Source organism: Hydra vulgaris, chromosome 15 (assembly GCF_038396675.1).
Source record: "Hydra vulgaris chromosome 15, alternate assembly HydraT2T_AEP".
In the NCBI taxonomy this organism is placed as follows: domain Eukaryota; kingdom Metazoa; phylum Cnidaria; class Hydrozoa; order Anthoathecata; family Hydridae; genus Hydra; species Hydra vulgaris.
In genome coordinates, this window is record NC_088934.1 from 17,230,001 (window position 1) to 17,254,943 (window position 24,943).

The 24,943-nt window shown below is 26.0% G+C and overlaps 1 protein-coding gene across 2 annotated transcripts in view; it reads left to right on the top strand.

The window, feature by feature from the left end:
- LOC136071981 (E3 ubiquitin-protein ligase rnf213-alpha-like) overlaps positions 1-24,943 on the top strand; it is a 213,293-nt gene that overhangs the window by 127,280 nt on the left and 61,070 nt on the right. For both annotated transcript variants that reach the window (XM_065818859.1, XM_065818860.1), the window contains 16 exons: positions 1,296-1,442; positions 2,187-2,301; positions 2,601-2,871; positions 3,122-3,290; positions 3,404-3,486; positions 3,911-4,108; positions 4,556-4,675; positions 8,095-8,212; positions 9,803-10,041; positions 11,821-11,897; positions 12,237-12,370; positions 12,560-12,652; positions 18,639-18,755; positions 18,870-19,030; positions 19,238-19,460; positions 22,408-22,769. In XM_065818859.1, the coding sequence (XP_065674931.1) occupies positions 1,296-1,442; positions 2,187-2,301; positions 2,601-2,871; positions 3,122-3,290; positions 3,404-3,486; positions 3,911-4,108; positions 4,556-4,675; positions 8,095-8,212; positions 9,803-10,041; positions 11,821-11,897; positions 12,237-12,370; positions 12,560-12,652; positions 18,639-18,755; positions 18,870-19,030; positions 19,238-19,460; positions 22,408-22,769 (2,627 nt within the window). The remainder of the gene's footprint in view (positions 1-1,295; positions 1,443-2,186; positions 2,302-2,600; positions 2,872-3,121; positions 3,291-3,403; positions 3,487-3,910; positions 4,109-4,555; positions 4,676-8,094; positions 8,213-9,802; positions 10,042-11,820; positions 11,898-12,236; positions 12,371-12,559; positions 12,653-18,638; positions 18,756-18,869; positions 19,031-19,237; positions 19,461-22,407; positions 22,770-24,943) is intronic.

A 24,943-nucleotide genomic window follows, 5' to 3' on the forward strand; every position in this document is an offset into this window, starting at 1 on the left:
ATTGAACGACAAAGCAATAAAAGCAATGACACTTATGTGTAAGGCTGGTTTTGATGGTGCTACTGGTCAAAGCATTAATAAAAGTATCAAAACCTTTTATTCAGATTTTACATTATCTTGGTAACACTCTCTTCAGGATATGAAATAGACTGATTATTGTTTTGACACTGTTAGACTATATGTGTCCCTTTATCCATGGTATTGCATAGTTCAATCAGTTCATAAAGCATTGATACATGGGCATCACATAATTAAAAGCTGTACATTATCCATTGAACTTATGTCAGAGGAAGCTCAAGACGCTAGAAATAAACACTTCAAATATTATGGCGAAAATTTCAGCCGACTCCTAGTTTCCAATGGTCCTGTTATTTCATCACTGCGTTAATCAACATCACACCTAACAAATTATAAAACATTTCCTTCAGATGTTTTACAATTATTTAATCAATCTTTAAGCGATATTATTTTTTACAATTTTTGGTGTGATTTTATATTGACAATGTTTTCTTCCATTATTTTTTTTATTATTAATGCTAAACCATTATTTACCTAAATACTTAATTGTTATTCAATACAGGTGGGTCAAAAATCCGATAAAATTTATTCAAAAATCAATTTACCCTTTGTAACTAAGGAAAGTATCTGGTAACTAAGCAATATAAGTATCCAGAGCAACTAAATAAATAAATTCGTCACTTTGATAAGAAGTTTGATCTCATATTGGAACTCATGCCAAATTTAGTTAATATAACACTCGTAAAATATCTGCAAATACCAAAAATAGGTTGTTACTAAGCAAAATAAAGGTATCCATAGCAACAAAATTAAAAAATATTGCCTTCATAAAAAGTGCAGACTTGATATTAGTACTCATGCTAATTTTAGTGAATATAGCCCTAATATTAAATTAGTTATGAATTTTGTCCAGTAAAAGTGAATTCTTGCCCACTGTGCTTTACATTAAACATATAGTCATTTTAATTTTCTTCTCAAACTTGCATACACACACATGTATGTATATGTGTGTATATATATATAACATAAATGCATGTTTAGATAAGTAGTCTGACATCATACTGAAATAGCCTGCCAGAGGTTTCAGTACATACATCAATTATTTTATAGCCTGCTGCTGGTAGGAGTGCCGCTACATTAACTGTTAAAACTGGGGCAGCAATCTTTTCTTTCAATACTCTTCTTTTTAATATCTAAAAACATATGTTATCTTTTGTTTATTATTATTGTTGCACTTTTGTTATCTTATGTTATGTAGTAATAAAATATTACTTAAGGTTAAAGAAGGATTAGACTCATTTCTTTTCAATTTGGTGATTCTGGGATCTTTAAAAACAAGTACCGGAAAACAGTGGAGGATGAATGATAGTGATACATGTATCATTGAGATCACTATTGATCATACTGAAGGACATCCTAATAGCGTGAGTAATTTCCATTGTAACTAATATCAATATTTTTTTAGCATATATAGCATACTATATTAAATGTTTTATTTTTTTATATATTTAATTTGTATAACAATAACATAAATATAACTTTGAATAAATGTGTGTATAATCTTCATTTGAACACAATAAAATACCAGGTTGAAAGAATATAAATAATATTTTAAAAATAAATGTAGTGGTTCCTAATGATTGTGACTTTGGATAAATGAGTTTAATATTGTGATTAATCTAGTCATTTATTATATATATGTATGTGTATATATATATATATATATATATATATATATATATATATATATATATATATATATATATATATATATATATATATATTATATCTAGTAAATATTAACAAAAGTTTGATAAATTATTTTATTTTAAATTCGTTACTGCATCTAACAAAGACTTGAAACTTTTAAGTTAAAATGAGTTGTCTAACACTTAAATTAAAAAGATATGATTCCACTATAAGAAGAATTGAATAAAATAAGAATACCTGTCTGTGTAGGCTTATCTTTGAACTAAATTGAACCAAGTGCATTTAAAAGATTTATAATATCTTTAATGATTTTTAAAAATTAAATCTAAGTAATTTTTTTTTTCAATTAATTATGTAAATACAGGTAAATATAATACAATAAAATAAGTGTTCTAATGTGCTTGACTCATAATGATTTGTATATTAAATTCTATTTTTATAAATATTACTTTGGTTAGGACACAAAAAAATCTTCTGAAGGTGTTGTTATTAACATGTTACCATTTGTTACCTGTATATCTCCTAGTGATGTTTTAAAATTTCTGTCTGATCAAACTTTATATTTGACTAAAGGTAAAATTAATTTTGTTAAATTTGCATAAATGCATTAATTGCACTCTGTAATTTGTTATATTTGTTGTGTTTAGTTCACATTTATTTTTACCGTTTCCGATAGTTGTACATAAGCTCTCACTAAACACTAGAAACTTTTAATACTATTTCTTTCTTTTTTTTTACAGTTAAATGCTATTATTCAATATTTCTTAATAGTATTATTTTATTAAATTTATACATTGTTAATTTTATATATATATATATATATATATATATATATATATATATATATATACATACTTTTTTCATTTATCAAGGTTTATGGTATGATACTAAAGAATATTTAAAAAGTTCTATTCAGCGGGTTTGTCAATACTTGAATATATATGATGGAAAAATTGTTCAACCACAAAATTCTCAACACCGAACAGTTTTGTCTCCAAGTAGAAGAACAATAACTCCCATAAAAAAAGAAGTTTCTAGAAGATATCTTTCAGAAACTTATATTTGTCAAACTTTGGACAATTTTGTGTATAATAGTTCTCAACCAAATATGACCCTAAGTGATTGCTTACAGATATTATTGAAGTATTTTGATATTTATTTTATAGCTTTGGTAGTTAATTGAGAATTAATTATATATATATATATATATATATATATATATATATATATATATATATATATATATATATATATATATATATATATATATATATATATATATATATATATTATAATAAAAATAACAATTTTTATAATTTAATTTTAAGATTATATTTGTAAATTGTTTCTTACTTATATTGGTTTTTTAAATGACATTAAATTTTTTTATAAGATATTGTGGTGTAAATGATCCATGTTGGAGTGAGTTAAGGAATTTTGTGCATTTTTTCAATTCACAGCTTATTGACTGTGAAAACTCTGTGTTTACAAGTGCAGTTTGTGCAAGTGACTTGCGAGGTTTCAAGCATTTTGTTGTTAAATTTTTGTTGGAGATGTCACAGGTTAGACAGAAAAATTGATTCATATGAATGAAATTAGAGACTTTTACTGTTTTTATACTGTGTGTCTAATTTTTTTTAATTTATATTTATTTAGTTAAATTTTATTTTAAAAGGATTTTTCGACACATTCACTATCTTATGGTACTTCGGTTAACAACCCTTTTATGGTCCAACTGAAGCGATATTGGGAACATAGGTTTATTTAGCTATTTACATAACAAATATAATATATAATTATACGTTTATGTAATATATCAATGTTGTAATATATTAATGTTAAACTAATTCTGTCAACAAAATATTTTATATATAATAAATTTTGTGTTGTTGTTGCATAAGTGGATAAATTAAAATAAGTGTAAATGATATTAAATAATTTCTTTGCTTCAGCTCTCAATAAAGGAATAAACATGGTTGCCATGGGTGACTTAGATATCGTTTAAAAATATAACATTTTTTTTAACTTGAAAATAAAGTTGTCATAGTAAACATGATATAAACTACTAATATAAATGTGTGAGTGTGTCTAATATGAACTACAAATTATTTATTATTTTTATTATAATATGAATATTTATTATAATATAAATATTTATTATTTTTATTACTTTATTTCTTAGTTTACACCCATATTTATTTTTCAACCAAGACCATGCAACAATGACATTCTTTGGATTTAATATTGATTATAGAGGTAATTTATTTGACCCTGAGACAGGATATATAATTAAGGAAAATATTATGTCACCAGAACTTTACACTGATATTAACAGACAGATGGCAGGGTGCTTAAACACTAATTACAATGATTTGAGGAGGTAATTTTAAATTATAGTTTTTATTTAAAGTTATGTGTGACTTTTACTTTATGTAATGTTATAATAAAGATTTAATTTTTTTTTATTTGTATAATTTGTCATCTTTGTGCAAATGAAAAGGTTTATCTCTAAGACTTGCTACATTTTGTATTTGATGTGGCTTATCAAGGCTTTTTTTATAGAATTTTTAGAATTTTTTTTATGGCAACTATATAAATATAGTGTAGCAACTAATTTTAATTAATAAAATAAAATAATAAGCAATCCATCTCATTAATACTATTGTTGTTTTTGATGATTTTCCATTCATTCAATTCATTTAAAAAGAATTATTTTAAAAAATAATTCTTTTTAAATGAATTGAATGGAGAACAGTTTAAATGCTAACACATTGGTATTATATTTTTTTAAGTATAAATTTATTTAATATATAGAGTTTTTCTTTAGAAAAAAAAAACTGGAATTAATCTGTCAAGTGTTGGGTGTACCAACATTTGATCCAGATCCTACATATGAGTTAACTGTGGATAATTTAAAAAAGATTTTGGCAATTCACATGCGATTGAGGTTTTTTATTTAAAGTTTCTTTTGTTGTAATGTCAGGAGCTATTCTAGACTGTTTTTGACAGCGCTTGCCATATATGGGCACCGCCCAAATTAAAAATTGAGGATCTTTTTTCTTTTTTTTTTACATTTTTTACAGTAATTATTGTTGTTTTTTTGCTAGAACCATAAAATTTTTTTCTTAGAATAGCCTAGAGTGTAAATATGTAACTATAATACATAATAATGTAAACAACTAATTATAATAGTATTTACAAGCTGTGCAAGTTTTAATAATAATTTGACATAAAAATTAGGGAATTTTAGGAATAGTTTGACAATACATAATGATTTTCTTTATTTAACATTCCGGTCATAAAAATAATTAAAATAACAATAAATAACATGTCAAACTTTTAAAAACAATTATTTTTAATTTAAAAAACACCTATAAATTGTATTGTTTGCTTTATGGATTTTGACTGTCACATGATCACATGGTATACCACAACTAAATCTGAAGAATTTTAACTGCATTAGTTAAAAACCTTAAGGTGTAATGATCAACCAAGATGTTGAATGACTGAATAGACCTTTTTTTTTCAATGTAATGCCAAATTTTCTTTTTGGATATTTAGAATAAACATTTTTTTTAATCATACATTTTGAAGTTCTTCTAGCAGTACATACATTTAAAGAGTTCTTCTAGCAGTACATATATTTTATATATATATATATATATATATATATATATATATATATATATATATATATATATATATATATATATATATATATATATATATATATATATATATATATATATATATATATATATATATATACATGGATACATAGATACATACATAGATACATACATGCATACATACATTTTTTCATTTATTGAGTTTTTAAATTTATGTTTTCATTCAATTACTTTGTTCAATTGTTTTGAAATAAAATAAAGCAAGAGAAAAAATTTAGTTTAATAAGACACATTGCTTAATTTTTTTTTAGTTAATTATTTTTTTGAAAAAAATGTTTTGAAAAGAATAAAAATAGTTTAATTTTTTTAATTTAAAGTTATTTATAATTTTATTTTATTTAATGTTTTAATTTTACTTATTTAATGTTTACAATAGAATGTTTCTACTTTTTAAACTACTTTTAAGAAGCAAAAAATGATGATGTCTACAACTTTTTAAACATTTAATAATTTGATTTTAATTATGGTGTCAATGTCAAAAATTGTAGCTGCAATTAAAGATTGGAAAATTTGGGAAATTTCCATTATGGTCAGTATTATAATGGGAGTTTCCCAAATTATTTGCCCCTATTTTGTTGTTATAATGCAATCAAATAAGAATAATATAAGTGAAGGGGTGCTCTAATTTTTTTGATTAATATCCAATATTGAACTTTTTTCTTAAAGATTTGGCGTCTTTTGTGACCATTTTAGGTAAACCAAGCTAAATTGAAGTATTATAAATAACGCGCTTAGAAATCGACACTGAACTTAATGTTGTTTGTTGATGAATCGTCCTCTTTATATTTTGCACTGCTTAAATGTGATGTCATGTGATGTTAAAAAGTGACAGGTCAAATATCAAATGTATAAACATATAAAATAATTTTCTATATCAAATTTGCATTTAATTTTATTAAAAGTATCAAAAATGTTGCATTTTGCAACATTTTTGATACTTTTAATAAAAGTATCAAAAATAAATTTTTTAAAATAAATAAATATATTTTTGAATAAATATAACATTTTTAAAAAAGCTTATTTCTAGAAAATGTTTTATGTTGACATTAAAAATGGTATTGAATTTTTCATATTCTAATTGAAATTTTTTTTTAATAATTTTTAGTTGGAAGCTTTTTATGTGTTAACTACATATAAGATTTACTTTATACATAAATTTAGTCTGATGTTCTTTATCAATAAAGTGCATCTTACTTAATTTAACTTTATAATAGAATTAGGAGGTTATTGGCTTTCACACAAAGATTTAATGTACTTAAAGTTCAAAAAGCTTTTAAACATTAAAATGTGTATTTAAAAAAATTTAAGTTAGTAGAATAAATCAAAAAATCTTTAAACATTTTAAAAAAAATTAAAGTTAGTAGTAAATAGTGTTGTTATCGACTTCGACTAAAAGTCAACTAGTCGAAAGTCAAAATTAGTCAATTTAAAAAAATCAAATAGTATATTTAATCGGCTATGGACTTCCTACTAATCAACTAAAAGTCGATTTACTTGAGTTAAAATCTTAAAATTCTTATATCTTTTTATTCAACTTAACTTTTTAATATTTAGTTTTTGTTTGTTCATTTAATAAAAATAGTATGCACTAATATAACTATTACCTAGTTTTTTGTTTAATCTCCAGGGCCGCTCCAAGTTGGATTGAGGCCCCTGGGGCTAAACTAAATTGTGAAGCTCCAAAATTTAAATGTCATCTATACAATCACATTGTAATACAATTGTAATGACTTTTTGATATATAGCCACTGCGTCACGAAATGACTTTTAATTCGAACCTGTTTTCCTGAGAAAAACCTTTGGGAGTATGATAGTACAAGTATCTAGAGCTACATTGGAGATGGTTTTGAAATCTTTTATCATTGTCTGTCAAAGAAAAATTGATTTGAGTTTTCGATTTTATTGCTCTAAACAAATGAGTTACATTTTCTATTGAAAACATTTGAAACTTGTTCTAACATATTTATATAATAGATAATAAGTATTTACAACTTAGAAACAACAACAAAGAAAAAGCATTCAATTTCTTCAGAAAATTAGAAATTAAATATAGTTCTTAAAAATTGATGTTGAAGGGTAATCTCTTACACTGTGTCACATGAAATAAACTATGTCACATGAAAAAAGACAACATGCGCTTTGTGAGTGACACTCATGTTTGGAAGCTTGAGGTAGGAATCCTTGAATTCTTCAATGAAGATGTGATAGTTGTCTTGAGAAACATTTCCAATGAAGCATGAGCAACTGCATTAAAAACTGCTTTCTGAATGTGCCAATGAATGAAAATGCAATTAAACACCAATAAATGTATTAGTCAATTTTAGTTGACTTTAGAAAATATATTAGTCGATTTAGTCAACAGTCTAATTATTTAATAATTGTAACAACACTAGTAGTAAACCTAAATACCAAGTATGAAACATTAAGTAATCCTTATACGCAGTCTAGAACATTATGCAATCATTACGCATTATGTATTTTATACTAATACAATACATACTAGAAATACGTATTACACGTTACGCATTATGCATATTACGCAAATATATTGCGCACAATAAATACGCGGTCGAGAACATTAAATCTAAATACCCAGTAGTTATGTGTGTACTTTTCTACTTTATTTTAGCTTGTTTTATATATAAACAAGTTTATTCAAAATGCTTTTTACTTTTAGATGTATTATACCTGTCATAATGATGGGAGAGACTGGGTGTGGTAAAACAAAATTAATAAAGTTTATGTCTGCCCTGCGAGCTGGAAGTCCAAACATAAGAAACATGCTTCTAGTAAAGGTATAGTTTTAATCGATAGGCTAAAAAGTAATAACCAATTTTTCTAAAGATTTCTAGAAAGTTCTACAAACCTCAATAAGTTTGCTTAATTATATATAGGGTGTGATATGGCCTATAAGTTCAATTAAAATTTCTGCATATTGTAATAGAGACAACGTTAAATATAAAAGAAATATATACATTTCAGCATTAATCCAGATCTGGCAACCAATAGAATTAGGTTTGGGGCATTCAAAGCAACTAATTTTAATATATTTGTTATCAACTACATACTGACTAGCAAACTTGGATGCATTCACGGTTTTTTCTTTGGTAGGATGTGCTCAACATTGTGAATTGACTTTTGTCAAACACCCTAATTATGGCAACAACTTAAAGACTCTTAAAAAAAAATTCTCGGTAACAACAAAGTTGTTACCGAGAATTCTTGTTACTTCCTTTATCTTAAAACTCATCTTAGCATTGCAAAATTGAAATTCTTCTAAATGAGTTTTTATAGCTTTCAAAGGAGAATGTGTTATTTAGAGTCCTGATTTATGCGGTCTTATAAGTTTTCAACATTATGATTATTCTTGTATGACACTAGTACTACACACATAAATAACTGTGTATACTAATAACAGAATTAAAAATGCAAGCGCAAAAATAAATATTATATAAGATGTATTTAGTAACATAAACATTTACCAAAACACAGTATAAGTATTAGTTAAAGTTTACTCTTAGCAAAAAGATGTCAAAGCTTGTTTTCTTGTTTATTAAAGTCCTGATTTACACTGATTTATTTTTTTATTTATTTATATATATTTGAAAAGCTGGCTATAATATTTCATTGCAATCTTATATGGAGACATTATTAGCAATGCTTATTTCCAAGGGAGTCTTTTTCAAAAGTTTTGGAGTAGATCATTATTGTATTGATTGATGATTGATTATGTAAATTAATTCCTGAAATAGTATAATATCTCAATATTAAGACTTTTCATCACTAGTAAATTTTAAATAAAGCTTTGATAGATAAACTGATGTTTTTTAAACTTGTTATGTCCTAGCAGAATCACAAATTGTACATGAGAAAAAAGAGGTCATATATTTTCAACATTAAGGTAATTCTTGTATGACACAAATTCTAATCACAGAACTTATACTAATAATATGTGTACTAATAACAGGATTTGCAAGCACAAAAACAAGTAATATATAAGATATATACAGCTACATAAATACCAGAGCACTGTGTTAAAGTTTATTTTTAGCGAAAAAAATGTCAAACCTTTTCCTGTTCATTACTGTTTTTTAAATTTGTATTTTACTGTTTTTGGCCTGTTTTAAGGCAATGATCTGTTTTTAGGCTATATATTTATATTAAATAAATCCTCAAAGTGTTGTTTATGAGTTTTTTTAATTAAGTTTATTAATTTTCAGAAATATATTTTTATAATACTGTCATAAAATGGCATGTTTTTTAGAGAAAAAAAAACTTGTTCTTTAAGTCTTCACAGTCATGTTATTTTAGAAAAAAGTTTCAAATTTTTACCAATACTCCTGTATGAACACTGAAACTAACTATGAAGATCTTGTTTTGTTTAGGTTCATGGAGGTGTAACTCATCAAGACATACTTACGAGAATTGAACAAGCAAAGGGTTTGGCAAAGAAAAACTTTGACAACTACATGATAAATACTATTTTATTTTTTGATGAAGCAAATACATCTGATGCGATTGGACTTATCAAAGAAATAATGGTAGATAAAAGAGCGGATGGTAAACCATTAGGATTAGCTGAATGTGGGCTTGAAATAATTGCTGCTTGTAATCCATACAGAAAGTTAGCTTTCATTTTTTTATTATTTCCTTTTTAATTTACGTAAAAATCTAAAAAATCTTTGATATTTCTTTTAATTAGATTAAGTTTTCTTAGATTAAATTTTTTTGAATTATTTAAAAAAGAGTTTTATGCAGGCAGTCTTTTTATGAAAATAATAGTGTGTATATATATATATATATATATATATATATATATATATATATATATATATATATATATATATATATATATATATATATATATATATATATATATATATATATATATATATACATATATATATATGTATTGATTTTTAATTTGGATTTATAATGAGAGAGATTATAGGGGTAACCAGGATTAATATAAGTTTTTTAATTTTAAATTTTATTTTGCATAAAAATGTTGTGCTTTTTGTCTGGTCTTTGATGGTCAGCACATAACAAGAATATTCACTTTGCAATTGATTTTCTTTATTAAAGTTTAATAAAAGTTTCAAAGACCATGTTTATTTTATGCTTAAGCTTTATTTTATGTAATCTGCTTTATTTCCAAAAAATAGAATAGTTCATTCTTCTCATGTAAAGTCATTTTTAATAAATCAAAGAAAAAAAGTTTTTTAATAAAATCTTCAATTTTGCTTATTACATTTTTTTGTCAATAAAAATTTCTGAGTTTCTCAATTTAAGAATTTATAATATATTTGCCAAGTAAATAACAACAAATCTTTTATTTAAATATCTCATTCTTTCTAAAAAATTTGACCACAGCCTATAGTTTTAGATATAGTTCAGTATTTTTTAGTTAATACAATTTATAAAGATTTAGCAAATGTGTTATTTTTGGATTGGAGATTTGATAAGCTATAAAATGTAATGTTTTGAGGTATAATTTGTTTGTATTTAGTTGTTTTTTTAACAATATTTACCTTAATATACAGTTCATAAACATAATGATTACAAGCTATCCAGGCTAAACTGTGCAGTTAGGATTAATACCTTTTTTAAGCCAATCAAAAATTTAAAAAAAGATTTTATCTTTGCTAAAGCCAGACAATTAGCATTGATAAAGTGCTTCCAGACTCAGCATATTGAGACTCAGCAGTAACATCTCTTAACTAATTCATAATGGAAAAACATAATAAGTCTCTCCATTATTCATAAAAGTTTATGAAACCAACTAGAAAACTTGATTTGTTGTTTTAAGAAAGAAGTGTTTTCATTTAAAAGATTTTTCTTCACAAATGGAATATTTTTGCAATTTATGTTTTTAAAGCATTTGCGATTACTTTTAGTTCATGTTAGTTTTATGTGCTGAAGTCATTAAGATGTTAAAAAAAATTTATTCGTGGAGAGAATTGATAAAGATTCTTGGGCTGTTTTAAGTTTTGAGAAATTTGAAGTTTTTTTAAAGTTCTTAACTTCCTGTTTATTTATACCTAGCCCCTTCCCCCCGCCACACACACACACATCTTTTTGTTTTTTGAAAATATTAATCACCCTCCCATTTATTCGACAGGTGAGAGTAATCTAATTCCAAATATGTGAGACCAAAAATTGTTGTCATTGTGTGCAAAAAAACTTTATAGTACTATATTTGCATACATTTAGTTAACTATATGTATGCAAATTTAAGTTTTTTGTATTTTTTGACCCCTGGAATTGACCATAGCAGTAATTATTAGAAACTTCTTTATCTATATTCTTTAATTGTGTAACAAAAGGAACCCTAAAATTTATTATGGTGTTTTTTAAAATAAGCTGTTTAATACCTAATATAGTAAAACTTTTTTTTTTTAAGGCATACAGGAACAATGATTGAGAAGTTAGAATCAGCTGGTTTAGGTTACCATGTTAAATCTCCTTATGAAAAGATTGGTATGTTGCTTAAATATATATAATATATATATATATATATATATATATATATATATATATATATATATATATATATATATATATATATATATATATATATATATATATATCTGTGTGTGTGTGTGTGTGTATGTTTGTATAATATATATATATATAATATATATATTATTTAATTAATTGAATTATTAACTTTATTCTTATTAAATAACAATATTAAATAACATTTAGCAATGAATTTAGTAATAGAAACAATATTATTAGTATTTTATGTTATAATAAAGTATATTTAAACTTTTTTTAAATGGTGTTTAAAAACATAATAGTAATTTTTATGTTTAGGGGATATTCCTTTGAGACAGTTGGTATATCGTGTGCACCCGTTACCAAAAAGCATGGTTCCTCTTATATGGGATTTCGGTCAGTTAAATCCAGAAACAGAAAAAACATATGCAAAGCAAATTATAAAACGCTATGTAATACTTTATTTCCATTTTTACATTTGTTTTTAATAATATATATTTTTTCCATCAATTTATCAATATGTAAATTAATATTTTATTGATTTTTATTTTTATATTTTAAACAATTTTTTGTTTTTACTAACATGATTTTTCTTTTTGCTGTTCTTTGAACACATTTTTTTTTTTTGCTTTATTTTTTAGATCAAGCAGAAAGCTTTGCCAGATGAACCGATGTTTTTTAAACTTATCATCAATGTCCTAGCAGAGTCACAAGTGTATATGAGGAAAAAAGAGGTCTTATATATTTTTAACTTTGGTATTATTCTTGTATGACACAAAACACATGAATAACTGTGTATACTAATAACAGGACTGAAAACACAATCACAAAAACAAATAATATATAAGATGTATTCAGTTATAAAAATATTTAACAGAACACAATATAAGTATTAGTTAAAGTTTACTCTTAGCAAAAAAAGTTCCAATCAATCAAAATGATTGATTAAATACGAAAGAATATTTTTTAAAATTCAAAAAAATGAAAGTAACAGAAATTTCTTAATACATTGCTTAACAACATAAATTTTGTCTATATTGCATAAGTATAAAACATTTATTACTCTACACAACAACAAAAAAGCGATATATTTACCAGAAATATAGATGTTTTACATAAGAATGTTATACGTTATAAAAAATATTTGTACAGTCTACATTCTGGATGGTTCACTCTCATATAGCTAGGCTAAATCGAGGAGAGCGACCATGAACAAAACAAAACAAAAGAAAGAAAAGAAAAAAAAGAAGCAAATAAAATAAATAATACACTCACAGAAGGTTGCAATTAGTCTACATTCATATTTGTATCTTATATAATTTATATGGTGATTTATCTATTACCACCAGTGATACTATTGCTGTTTCTATTTATTTTGATGTAGCAAGTAGTATTTTAATTTGGTTTTGAGAACATATTTTTTAATATTGCTAAAAGGGATTGATTTTAATTTATTTTGAATTTGATTCCAGTCCATTAATGCAGAGTATTTAAAGGAATGTTTGCCGTAGGATTTTGTATTATATTTTTGCACACTCAGTGCACCTCTGCAAGAATTTCTTGTAAGTTGGCAGCTTATTGTACTGCGTAGAGTAAACCATTTATTAAATAAAGGAGGTAGTTTTTTGTTAAGGCAGCTGTGAATAAATAAACAATTTTCAATTTTGATAATATCATGCAGTTTTAAAATTTGTAGTGTATTAAAAGATGGGAATGTATGTGCATTGTTTGGTAGAAATTCAATAACCCTGACTGCTTTTTTTTGCATGATAAATAGGCGATTTACAGTACTTATGTTTTGACTCCATGATAAAAGGCAATATGTGAGATGAGAGTGAAACAAAGCATAGTAAATAGATTTTAAAGTTTTTTGTTGTACAAAATGTCTTAGCTTTGACAGGATGGCAAGGGATCTATTCAACTTATTAGATAAATCGTTATAATGGTAAGTCCAGGCTAAGTTTTCTTCTAGCTTTATACCCAAGTAGTTTACAAATTTTTTGCACCAAAGTTTTTTCCCATTTAACTTAATTTTGAGCTGCTGATCTAATTTTTTGTGACGACTTTTAAATAATATTAAATCAGTTTTTTTGGAGTTGAGGGAAATTTTGTTGGCATTTAGCCAGAGGCATAGTTTTTTAAGATCATAGTTAACATATTTGTTGATTTTTTTTATGGACTTATTAAAATAGAGAAGGTTTGTGTCATCTGCAAAGTGTTGGACTCTACAAAATTTTAAAGCCTTAGACATGTCATTTATATAAATAAGAAACAATAAAGGGCCAAGGACAGATCCCTGAGGAACACCTACTTTGATATCGTTTAGGTCTGAGCTCATCCCACTAATGGATACTAATTGAGTTCTATTAGTAAGGAAAGATTTAAACCAAGAGTTTGAGACTCCTCTAATACCATAGTACGATAGCTTATAAAGTAAAATGTCAATATCTACAGTGTCAAAAGCCTTTTGAAGGTCGATAAAAATGCCACATCCGAACATTCCTTCATCCAGAGAATCTTTAACTTTTTCTGTTAGACTTAATAAAGCAAGTGATGTAGAGTAGTTTGTTCGAAAACCAAATTGTAATTCACAAAACAATTGCTTTTCATTGAAGAATTTGTATAAGCGGTTAAACATTAGCCTTTCAAGAATTTTATCAATGTTGGAGAGGAGGGAAATTGGCCTATAGTTTGATATTAATAGTTTTGAATCAGTTTTAAAAATAGGTACAACTATGGCAGTTTTTAAGTTTTCTGGGAAAATACCACTTGAGAAAGAGATATTAAAAATGTTAGAAAGAATTCTTGAGAGTTCTGTTTTTAATAGTTTTAGAATTTTAACAGGCAGACCAGAAGCTTTATTTGCGTCTAAAGAGTTGATAAAGAGTTGATCCAGAAGCTTTATTTGCGTCTAAAGAGTTGATAATATTTGAAATTTCATGTTCGTCAGTAGGTTTTATAAAGAGTGATTTTTGAAAAGGATTTGATAAGTAATATGTAAAATGATTCATGGATGAAGGAATTGTTGCCTGGACATCCTTACCAATGTTAGTAAAGTAGTTGTTGAAAGCATTACAAATATCAAAAGGGTTTGTTATTGTTTTATTGTTATGTATGATTACATTAGGAGTTGTTTGAGAGTTACTTTTAATATTAATAATGTTTTTAATGCCTTTCCAGGTTGCTTTTATATTCTTTATGTTTTCAGTAAAATAATTATCGTAGTATTTTTTTTTGCTTTCTTTGAGTTTAGATTGGAGGTTATTACGAAATGTTTTATACTCATTATGATATATGGTTTTATTTGTTTGATTTTTAGACCTAATATATTTTTTAAAGAGATTGTTTTTGTGCTGTATAGAGTGCTTGAGTTCATCTGATATCCATGGTTTAGTCTTGAATTTAATGTTTTGTTTGTTAAGCTTTTTCAAAAGCGCATGGATATCGAGCAGTAGATTAATGTTGGAAATAGTATTCTCAAGAGACTGAGTACAATTATCAGGGTATATTTTTGGTTCTCTGTCTAAACTAAGATTGTGAAAATCGTTTCTAAATGCAACTTCATTGAACCTTTTCCAGTTTCTTTCCTGGATTAAGAGCTTTTTATTAGGTGGTGGTTTAAGAATATTATAGGCTATCAGAAATTGTGGAAGATGATCTGAGATTGTGGTGGTAAGATTCCCTGCTTTATATTTATTTGATTTAAGATTTGAAAAGATGTTGTTTATTAGTGTTTTTGATGTTTTACAGATACGAGTAGGGTGGACAATGTGAGGTAGAAAGTAATTTGAGGTGAGTGAATCTAAAAAGTCTCTAGTATATGAATCTGTGTCATACTTTAACAGATCAATGTTGAAATCCCCTAAAATGAATACAGTTTTATTTTCTTTTGTTAGGTTTTTGAGTAACGGATTAAGATAGAATGATAGGAAGTTGTCTAAAGACATTTTTGGATGCCTGTAAACACAACCAACGATAATATTTGATTTTTTAGGATTTATAATTTCAATAAAGATAGATTCTAGTTCTTTTGGTTTAAAGATGTGGAGATCGTTTCTGGCTTTATAGGCGAGCCTGTTATTTATATATAATAATGCACCACCTGCATGTGATTCAGATGTTGTGTGTTCATAGGAATACCCATTAAGTGTTAAGTTGCTAGTTTGTGGGCTTTTTTTATTCAATCTGGTTTCCGATATACCAATTATGTCAAATTCAAGTTTTGTTGATTGGAGTAGATTTTCAAGGTCATCAAAATGTTTCGAGAGTGATGATATATTGATATGAAAGACATTGAATGAGGATTTGTCAGCTGCTATACATTTTAAATCATCAACATTGGTGTAGTAACTGTTTATTGAGGTTTTTCGAGTTTTGTTGTTGTTATTAATATGTGTATTAAATGTGTTGAATACTGTGTGAAGACTCTCTATGGGAAAACCTGTAATGTAAGTAACTGCAATCTAAACTGCAATCAAAAAATAATAATATTAAGAAAATAAAAAATAAAAATAAAAAAAAGTACTGATCAAAACAAAACAAAAAAACGCAAAAATAATAGAAACAAACAAACAAAAATAAAAAAATTACAAGGATTAAGACTTTTTTTTATTCAACGAAACCAACCAAGCGCACATTTTTTAACAAAGGAATTTTATGCTATTTATCGTTTGCAATGTCTTCAATTTAAAAACACCAGAAACAGAATAAAATTAAAAAGTATAATGAACATCACAAAAATTATTACTATATCGCTAAATTTTATATAATATAAAAGGCTTGAAAAAGTTCAAATATAGTGCCGCAAATCAAAATAAAACAAAACAAACAAACCAATAAAAGAAAAAAATGAAAAACAAGTGCAAATCAAAGGTACCATTGCTCGAACTCCAAAGCTATAAGCGATTTATGTCGACTCAAAAAGATTTTAGTAAAACATACCTGGGATCCTCTTTCTTTTTCTTAACTTTAAGTAGGGCTGGATAATCGAGGTACCCGCTTACTATTGACTTGTTTTCTATTAGGCGACAACGTTCTTTCATGGCCTCATTGCGGCGTCGAGTTAGTGATGGTGAATACATTTGTTCAACCCGTATATTGTTTTTGGACATAAAAAAGATATTTTTTGTGTGTTCACTATCAGCCCATTTATGAAATTTAACAAAAATGTGGCTTGACTTAGTGCTGTTTTCGTTAACTTTTCCTCGATGACAGCGTTCGATCATGTCATGGGCATTTTTCGGGTCTATGTTAGCCGCTTTTGCGATGGTATCTGCAATAGTTAGTTTGGTATCAGACCAGGATTCCTTGGATTTGTTTGTGTTAATAGGAATGTTTTTAAAAATCAGTGTCTTTCTTAAATTTCTGTTTACTTGGTCATCTAATGCCGCACTAAGCTTAATAATGTCTTCCGAAAATGTTTTATTATCTGAGGTCAGATTGAGCAGTTGCTGTCGTATTTCATTAATATCATCAGTATTTTTTTGTACTGTAGATTTAATATTAGTGTATGCAATTTTTAGTTCAGCTATATCGCTTGTTATTTTAGAAAGACTTGTGTTTATTTCTTGTAGGATTTCTTTTTTTTGTGCATCTAATAGTGCTTTAATGTTTTTCATCGATATTTTTTGATTATTTGACATTGTGAATTTTAGTTTTTATTTAGATAGATTGATTAATTGACTTCGATTCACTTTTTTTTATTTTTTATTTCATAGCGGTAATAAAGGAAAAGGAAAGGACTATAATTCACAAGAAAGGACTATCATTCATTTCTTGTTTACAAAATCTTATTACCCCCTACCATCACCCCCATAAAATGTGGATCTTATTAGTTAGAATTTTATTTAATTTTAATTAAATGTACAAATTAATTTTATATTTATTTATTATTTATTTTTTTATTTTTTATTTTTTTATTTTTTTTTTGGAGGGGGTAAATTTTTCAGCTTTAAAGATTGTAACTTTTTAATTTTTAATATTTGTTGTTAAAAATCCAATATTAGTTATTTGAGAAATAATTCTTTTAAAGATTTGAGAAATAACTGTTTTAAAGATTTGAGAAATAACTGTTTTAAAGATTTGAGAAATAACTGTTTTAAAGATTTGAGAAATAACTGTTTTAAAGATTTGAGAAATAACTGTTTTAAAGATTTGAGAAATAACTGTTTTAAAGATTTGAGAAATAACTGTTTTATAGATTTGTCACCTGCTAAATTAGGTTGTTGGGCTTTTAGAAATTAATAAATTTTTTGACATCTAAAACTTCTAATTTCTAACATAGATATTGGAAGAATATTTTATTAATAATTTTTAAGTATTGTATAACAAAAAATATCGCCTTCATAGTTTGTGCATTAATCTACTAAGCTATAGTATCGATATGTATATGTAAAAAAATGTAGTTCATGCATAACACATAATCTTAACACAACAAAAATAAATTAAAAGCTGATTATCACCTGTTTAACACCAGGATATATAAATATGGTTAATATTACAAATATATGATATAAACCTAACAAAGCGCTAAAAACATGGATGTATACTTAAGCCTGCCAGCTAACTTTGGAGATTTTAGTGAAAGGAAGTTATCATGTTTTTTTTGTTTTTTTTTTAATTTGTTTTTTTTTTTTTCACTTTTTTGGGAAGTTCAAGTAAAGTCAAAGTTCAAAATGTTTTAAATTTTTTAGAATTTTGGTTTTAATTTTTATTTTTTAGGATGAATGTCATTTTGTTAGCCTTCGAGATGTGGAAAGAGTTTTAATGGCAACTTCATGGTTTTATAGAAAAATAAATATCTTACTACGTAACATGGATTCTAATATGTCTGACATGGTACTTTAATGTTTTATCTAAAAAATATTTTATTATATTTTAATTGTTAGATACTATTTATTTGGCTAACTGATGTTTTATGTTCACAAATGTTTTATGTTAACATTATTTTAGTCTGAGTTTGAAAAGATGTGCTTGTCGTTAGTTTATGCTTTACATGTTTGCTACATTGCAAAGTTAGAAGATAGAGATTCATATAGAAAAAACATCTCTAAGTATTTTGAAGCATCAAGTTTTGCATGTGATGCAAACAGAATTAAAGAAGAAGTTTACAGGCATGAAATTGTGATTTAGATTATTTTTTAAAAAGCATAATTTTGTTTTTAAAAAGTATATATATATATATATATATATATATATATATATATATATATATATATATATATATATATATATATATATATATATATAATATGTATTAGAATAGATAGAATTTTAAAAATATAGAGAGCATCTTTTCATATATAGAATTTAACTTTTAGACTCCAAAAAAGTTTTTTAAAGGGTATTGATCTTGAAGAAAATATAGCACAAAATGAAGCCTTATGTGAGAATGTTTTTATGATGGTAATTTGCATTGAGTTGCGTATCCCTTTATTTGTTGTTGGCAAACCTGGAAGCTCAAAATCTTTAGCAAAATCAATAGTACAAGATAGCATGCAAGGAAAAATGTCAAAATCTGTTCTCTTTAAAGAATTCAAACAGGTGCATCAATTTTAAATTAAAAATAGATTTTTAAAAGTTAAACTTAATTAATTTGAATTTAGTATTAACAGTAATATACCACCATCTTCTAAAATTCGCAATATGAACTTAGTATATATGGGATCAATTTTATTCTATAGAAAGTTGATCTGAAAAAGTATCTAGATAATTGCATAATCAAAAATCCATTTGCTGACCTTCCTTTGATGGACATATTTTATTAAACATTTAAGGATGTATTGAACTTAATTTTAAAACAGAATCTATTAATTTTTTTTATTTATATGTTATTAAAATAAGAAAATTAAAATATTTGATTATATCAAAAGAAAGGGCTTCAAAATATATCAAATTGGCTTCATTAAAATTTTTTAGAAGTTTTTAAATTTTTTGAAAAAAAATTTTAAATGAAAAAAAATTTTAATTCTCTTATTATTGTTCATTTTTTCATTTTGATAAAATCAAATTTTTTTTTTTTGTCTCAGAGGAAACTTCATTTATTTTTGTGGTTGTAAGGTTGCTAAATTTGTTTTTTAATCAATATCAATCTCTCTCTCTCTCTCTCTCTCTCTCTCTCTCTCTCTCTCTCTCTCTCTCTCTCTCTCTCTCTCTTTCTATGTATATATATATATATATATATATATATATATATATATATATATATATATATATATATATATATATATATATATATATATATATATAACTGTACAATCTCTATAATTCGAATTTTATGGGGAAAAATAAAAGTTCGAATTATAGAGATTTTCGAATTATTTTTTGACTTTTTTGAAATATTCTTGTCAAAGTAACAAATATAAATGAAACAAACAAATAGTGATTCTTAGGCCTAAATGCAATATATATTTTGTGTTAAACTTTTAAATTTTCAAAAAAAAGTGAGCATTGCTTCATTTAAACTTGGTTTTGCAGCATCGTCAGAAACATTGATGCGCTTATCATTGGGTTCGTCTTCAGTTTTAATAGCATCATGAAAGACATACTCCATCCAATCAAGCAATCAAGTTTCTGCACATTATGATGGCAGAACAATTATCCATAATTAAAGCAATTTTTCTTTTCTGAAAACTAAGGTTTAGGTAAATTTCTTTAACCCACTCGACTAATTCTGTTGATATCCAACTTTTTGGTAAGCCCTAATAGTGACAAGGAATAATTTTCACACCTTTGAAGCATCTAAGAGACTTCAATTTTTCAATTACAAACATTGAAAGTTTTGCTCCTCTAACATTACCAGCGGCTGTCCCAGTCAGGCGAACTTTACTGTGCTTGCCTCCTGCACACTTTTGTAGACATTGGTAGAAAAGGCCGAATTCATCAGCATTAAAAGTATTTTAAGTGGGTATTGAGAAAGAATTGTAGACAGTGCCTTTTTTAGCCATCGAGTGATCATTTGCTCTCTAACCAACTTTGTCTCTTCAGAAATTGTTTTGTAAAATATACCATACCTGCCAAAAAAATTTATAATTTCTTTGACCTAACTGGTACATATGTTTGAATGTAGCTTCAACGTCTTTGCAAGTTTACAGAGAATATATAGTATATATATATATATATATATATATATATATATATATATATATATATATATATATATATATATATATATATATATATATATATATATATATATATATATATATATATATATTTCAGTTACAGCGCAAGAAGACACAACTGCAAAAGTAAGAATAAAGGAGACTAAGGGCAGAAGAGGCAACTACTGCTACTGCTACAGTAGTTGCTATTTGTACAGTAGAGCTCTCTAGCAACAGCAGTGAGGAAAGTAGTGATGAAAGTAAATGTGATATTGATATTCCTTTCGAGACTTCTGAAAAAAAAGAAGGTAAAAACGCACCATCGAAGCACTAGCATAGCAGCTCATATACCTTATAACATTCTCAAATCTCTAAGAATTGTGGCTTTGGTAACAAGAATGAAAATTTCTCCTGCGCAACAGTCTGCACTGCACTGCACTGAGGCCTTCATTGAAGAATCGGGAGGTGATGTTAGCAAAATTGCTGTATCATATGCCACAGCAAACAGGTCCAGGCGTATGGTGAATGAAGAAACTGCTTCTGAAGTTTGAAAGTCATGGATTCCACCAAAGTATGCTTCCCTGCAATAGAATTCTAAACTGATCAAGAGCCAGGCAATACGTGATTTACAGTAAAGACTTGTGGTTGCTGTTGGCAACAACACCAATGTCAAAATTCTTGGCGTACATGCTTATCAACCAGGAACAGATCAACGATCTGGAGATATCATCATTAATGCTACAATGCAGTTGTTCCCATAATCTCAGTAGCCTAAAGCTACCTATTGTACTGTGCTCTGTTCGATATTGTAAATTTTGTCATACTTGTTTATAATATTTGAATATTCTTTTGTCCATTTGACAGCCTTTGCAATAATTCCTGGAACTATAAGTAATTTTGTGTATATTAATTGTTTAAATGTAATTGACGCCAATAATAGTATTAATTACAGTTTATTGCAAAAAATGCAGATATTTGTGTTCGTTGTGGACCCATTAAATTGCCACAGAAAAATCTCAAATTTTTACAGGAGTCATAATTTATGAAGTGGAACACAGGAATCATAGGGCCGAAACTGAAGTAAATAGTTAAAAAAAATTTGGGGGTTTGATGCACCCTTATATATATATATATATATATATATATATATATATATATATATATATATATATATATATATATATATATATATATATATATTTATGTATGTATATATATATACATATGCATATACACTGTGATAGTTGTGCAGTGTTTGTTATGCATGAAAACATGAATACACAAATAAAACATCAATGAAAGTTAAATAGAATTCTTAAGTTAATCCAAAATTTGATATTCAAGTCTCAGTATCATATATATGTTTTTTATGTTATTTTCCTTGATAGATTTTTATGCTGTCATATCAATGCAGCCCTCTGTCTACAGCAGAAAGAATTATAAGTACATTCAGACAATGTAGCAGATTTCAAGTAGAAAAAGATTTAGACACTTTTGCGTCAGTTGTAGTTTTGGATGAAGTTGGTCTTGCAGAAGATTCACCTAGGATGCCATTGAAAGCATTACATTCATTGTTAGAAGATGGTACTGATGGTTCTGAAGATCTTACAGCCGATGGTTCTGAATTCAAGGATAAAAGAGTGGCTTTTATTGGCATCTCCAATTGGTCTCTTGATCCTGCAAAAATGAATCGAGGCATAATGTTGTACAGAGGACAACCTAATGTTGATGAGCTTGTTCTTACTGCAAGGTAGGTCTTAATATCTGAATATTTTTTATATACTTTTTATCATACAGAAAACAACAATCTGTGTATTAGTAATTGAATTTAAAAAATTTCCTCAGTTAAAATTTAATTAAAACTTAAAATGACAACAAAACAGTGTGTGATGCAATTTTGCAGGCTCAAGTGAAAAGTTGGTCCAAAATTTGTATGCAATTTGTACTTTTACAAAAACTTACAATACCATCAACTCTATAACTAAAACACAGAATCCTGCTAATTGTCCTGAACTTTGTACAGTTAAGTGATATTTAAACCACTGCAGAGTAATAAATCTAACTTTGTGCATATCATGACACTAATCAAGAAAAAAATCTGAAAATTTTGTTGTACTGATGAAAATTTGTTTTGTTTTTTTGTTATTTTTTGTTCTTGACTTCATAGGCTTTCAATTAAAAAAAGATCATTTATTTAGCTTAATGCAATCTTTTTCAGTTCTAGAAATAAAAAGTATTAATTTTACTTGATCTGAAGTTTGTAAATTATTTAAAATAGTTACAAGTTTACAATTTATTTACAATTACTTAAAATATTAAAAAACTAATTAAAGTTAAAAAACCAATACTTAGTACTTAGTACTTTCACTTACTACGACATCTTCTAACATTTTGGTACTTGTGTTGTGGTATAAATAAACTCTGTAATTGCCTCAGTAGATATTCTTCTCTGCCTAATTGTAGGTGGAAATGGTATTGGTGGTAAACCTTCAGAAGTTGTTATTTGTGTTTTTAACATATTTGAAGGATCATCTTTTAGTCTACAATAAAATTTTCTTTCAGTAAAATTAAAAAAAAAGTATAAATAGTTATTACAAATAATTTTTACAAACTCTGAAAAATTATTTTAAATAATTGAATTTTAAAATTTTTCTCAACAAAAATTCTTAGTTTGTTAATTCTTTAAAATAGTTAACAAACTAATTAAAGCTTAAAAACTTTTGTTTTTGCTCATCATTAATATTTTGGTACTTATGAAGTAGTAGAATGAAACTTTATAACTGCTTCAGTAAATACTCTCCTCTGCTTCATTGTAGATGGTATGGGGGGAGGGGTTAAACTCAAATTTTAAAAAAAAATCTCATTGATTTTAAATACTATTCCTCAAATTTTCTACAAATTTTCTAAACAGTTTACTTGTTGGCTTCATCATTTTCACTATCTAAATCTAAGATATTGACTTCATTCACTTCGAGTTACCTCTATTACTCTCATACAGTTCTATTTCTTCAAGTTCTTCTTCATAGTTTTGGCAATGTTTTCCTCTATAAACACCTTCAGGAGTCGTTCATAGAGGAAAAGATTGCCAAAATTATGATCTACGTTTTTAAACCCATTAAACTTTCTATTTGTTTCAATTTAATTAGCTCCTCCCTTAAGGCTAGCTCCTTCCTTACAAAATTCATAATATACTTAATAGCTAAGTGATCATCAAAATCATCAAAAGCAAGTCATCATATTTTTCTTGTAAGCATCTTTACATTTAACTTTAAAATAAACTTCATCCCATGCATTGTTAAACATTAGCATCGTCTTTTCTCTAGATAGCACTGGTCAAGATATTTAATCTGGATATTCTTTATATTATCTGGTCTGAATATTCTTTGTTTTTTATCTGGATGTTCAATAATAAGATCCAACATCAGTTACATTTTCTTTTTTTAGGCAGTTTTTGCTTTTTCTATGATATGAGATATCATTTACTTGGACATCCTCAGTTATGCCACTACCAATAAGTAATAAAAAGTAGCCGTTTTTAAAAAAGGAAGGCTCAATTTCAGATGGCTGCAGCCATTTTTCAAAATGCTTTAAGATTCTTTTTACATATTTTAAGGAAAAAATGCATTTAAAAAAAAAAATTAATGGGGGAAAGTCTATGTAAAATGTTTTTGAAGCTATTAATTTTTATAAATTTTTTCATAATTTTTCAAAAGTATTTGATCAATAAGATTTGTAGGCATCTAAATAAGCTTATTTTGTAAAAGAATCAAATTTGATTTTTTTTACACTAAGCAAAATATTTATCATAATTTATCATATTTATTATTAAGCATAAATATAACTTGTTTTAAAGTTGAAATTAACTCTGGATTTTGTGGTAATTTGTTGATGTAATATAACATTTGTTTTATGTAATAAAAACCT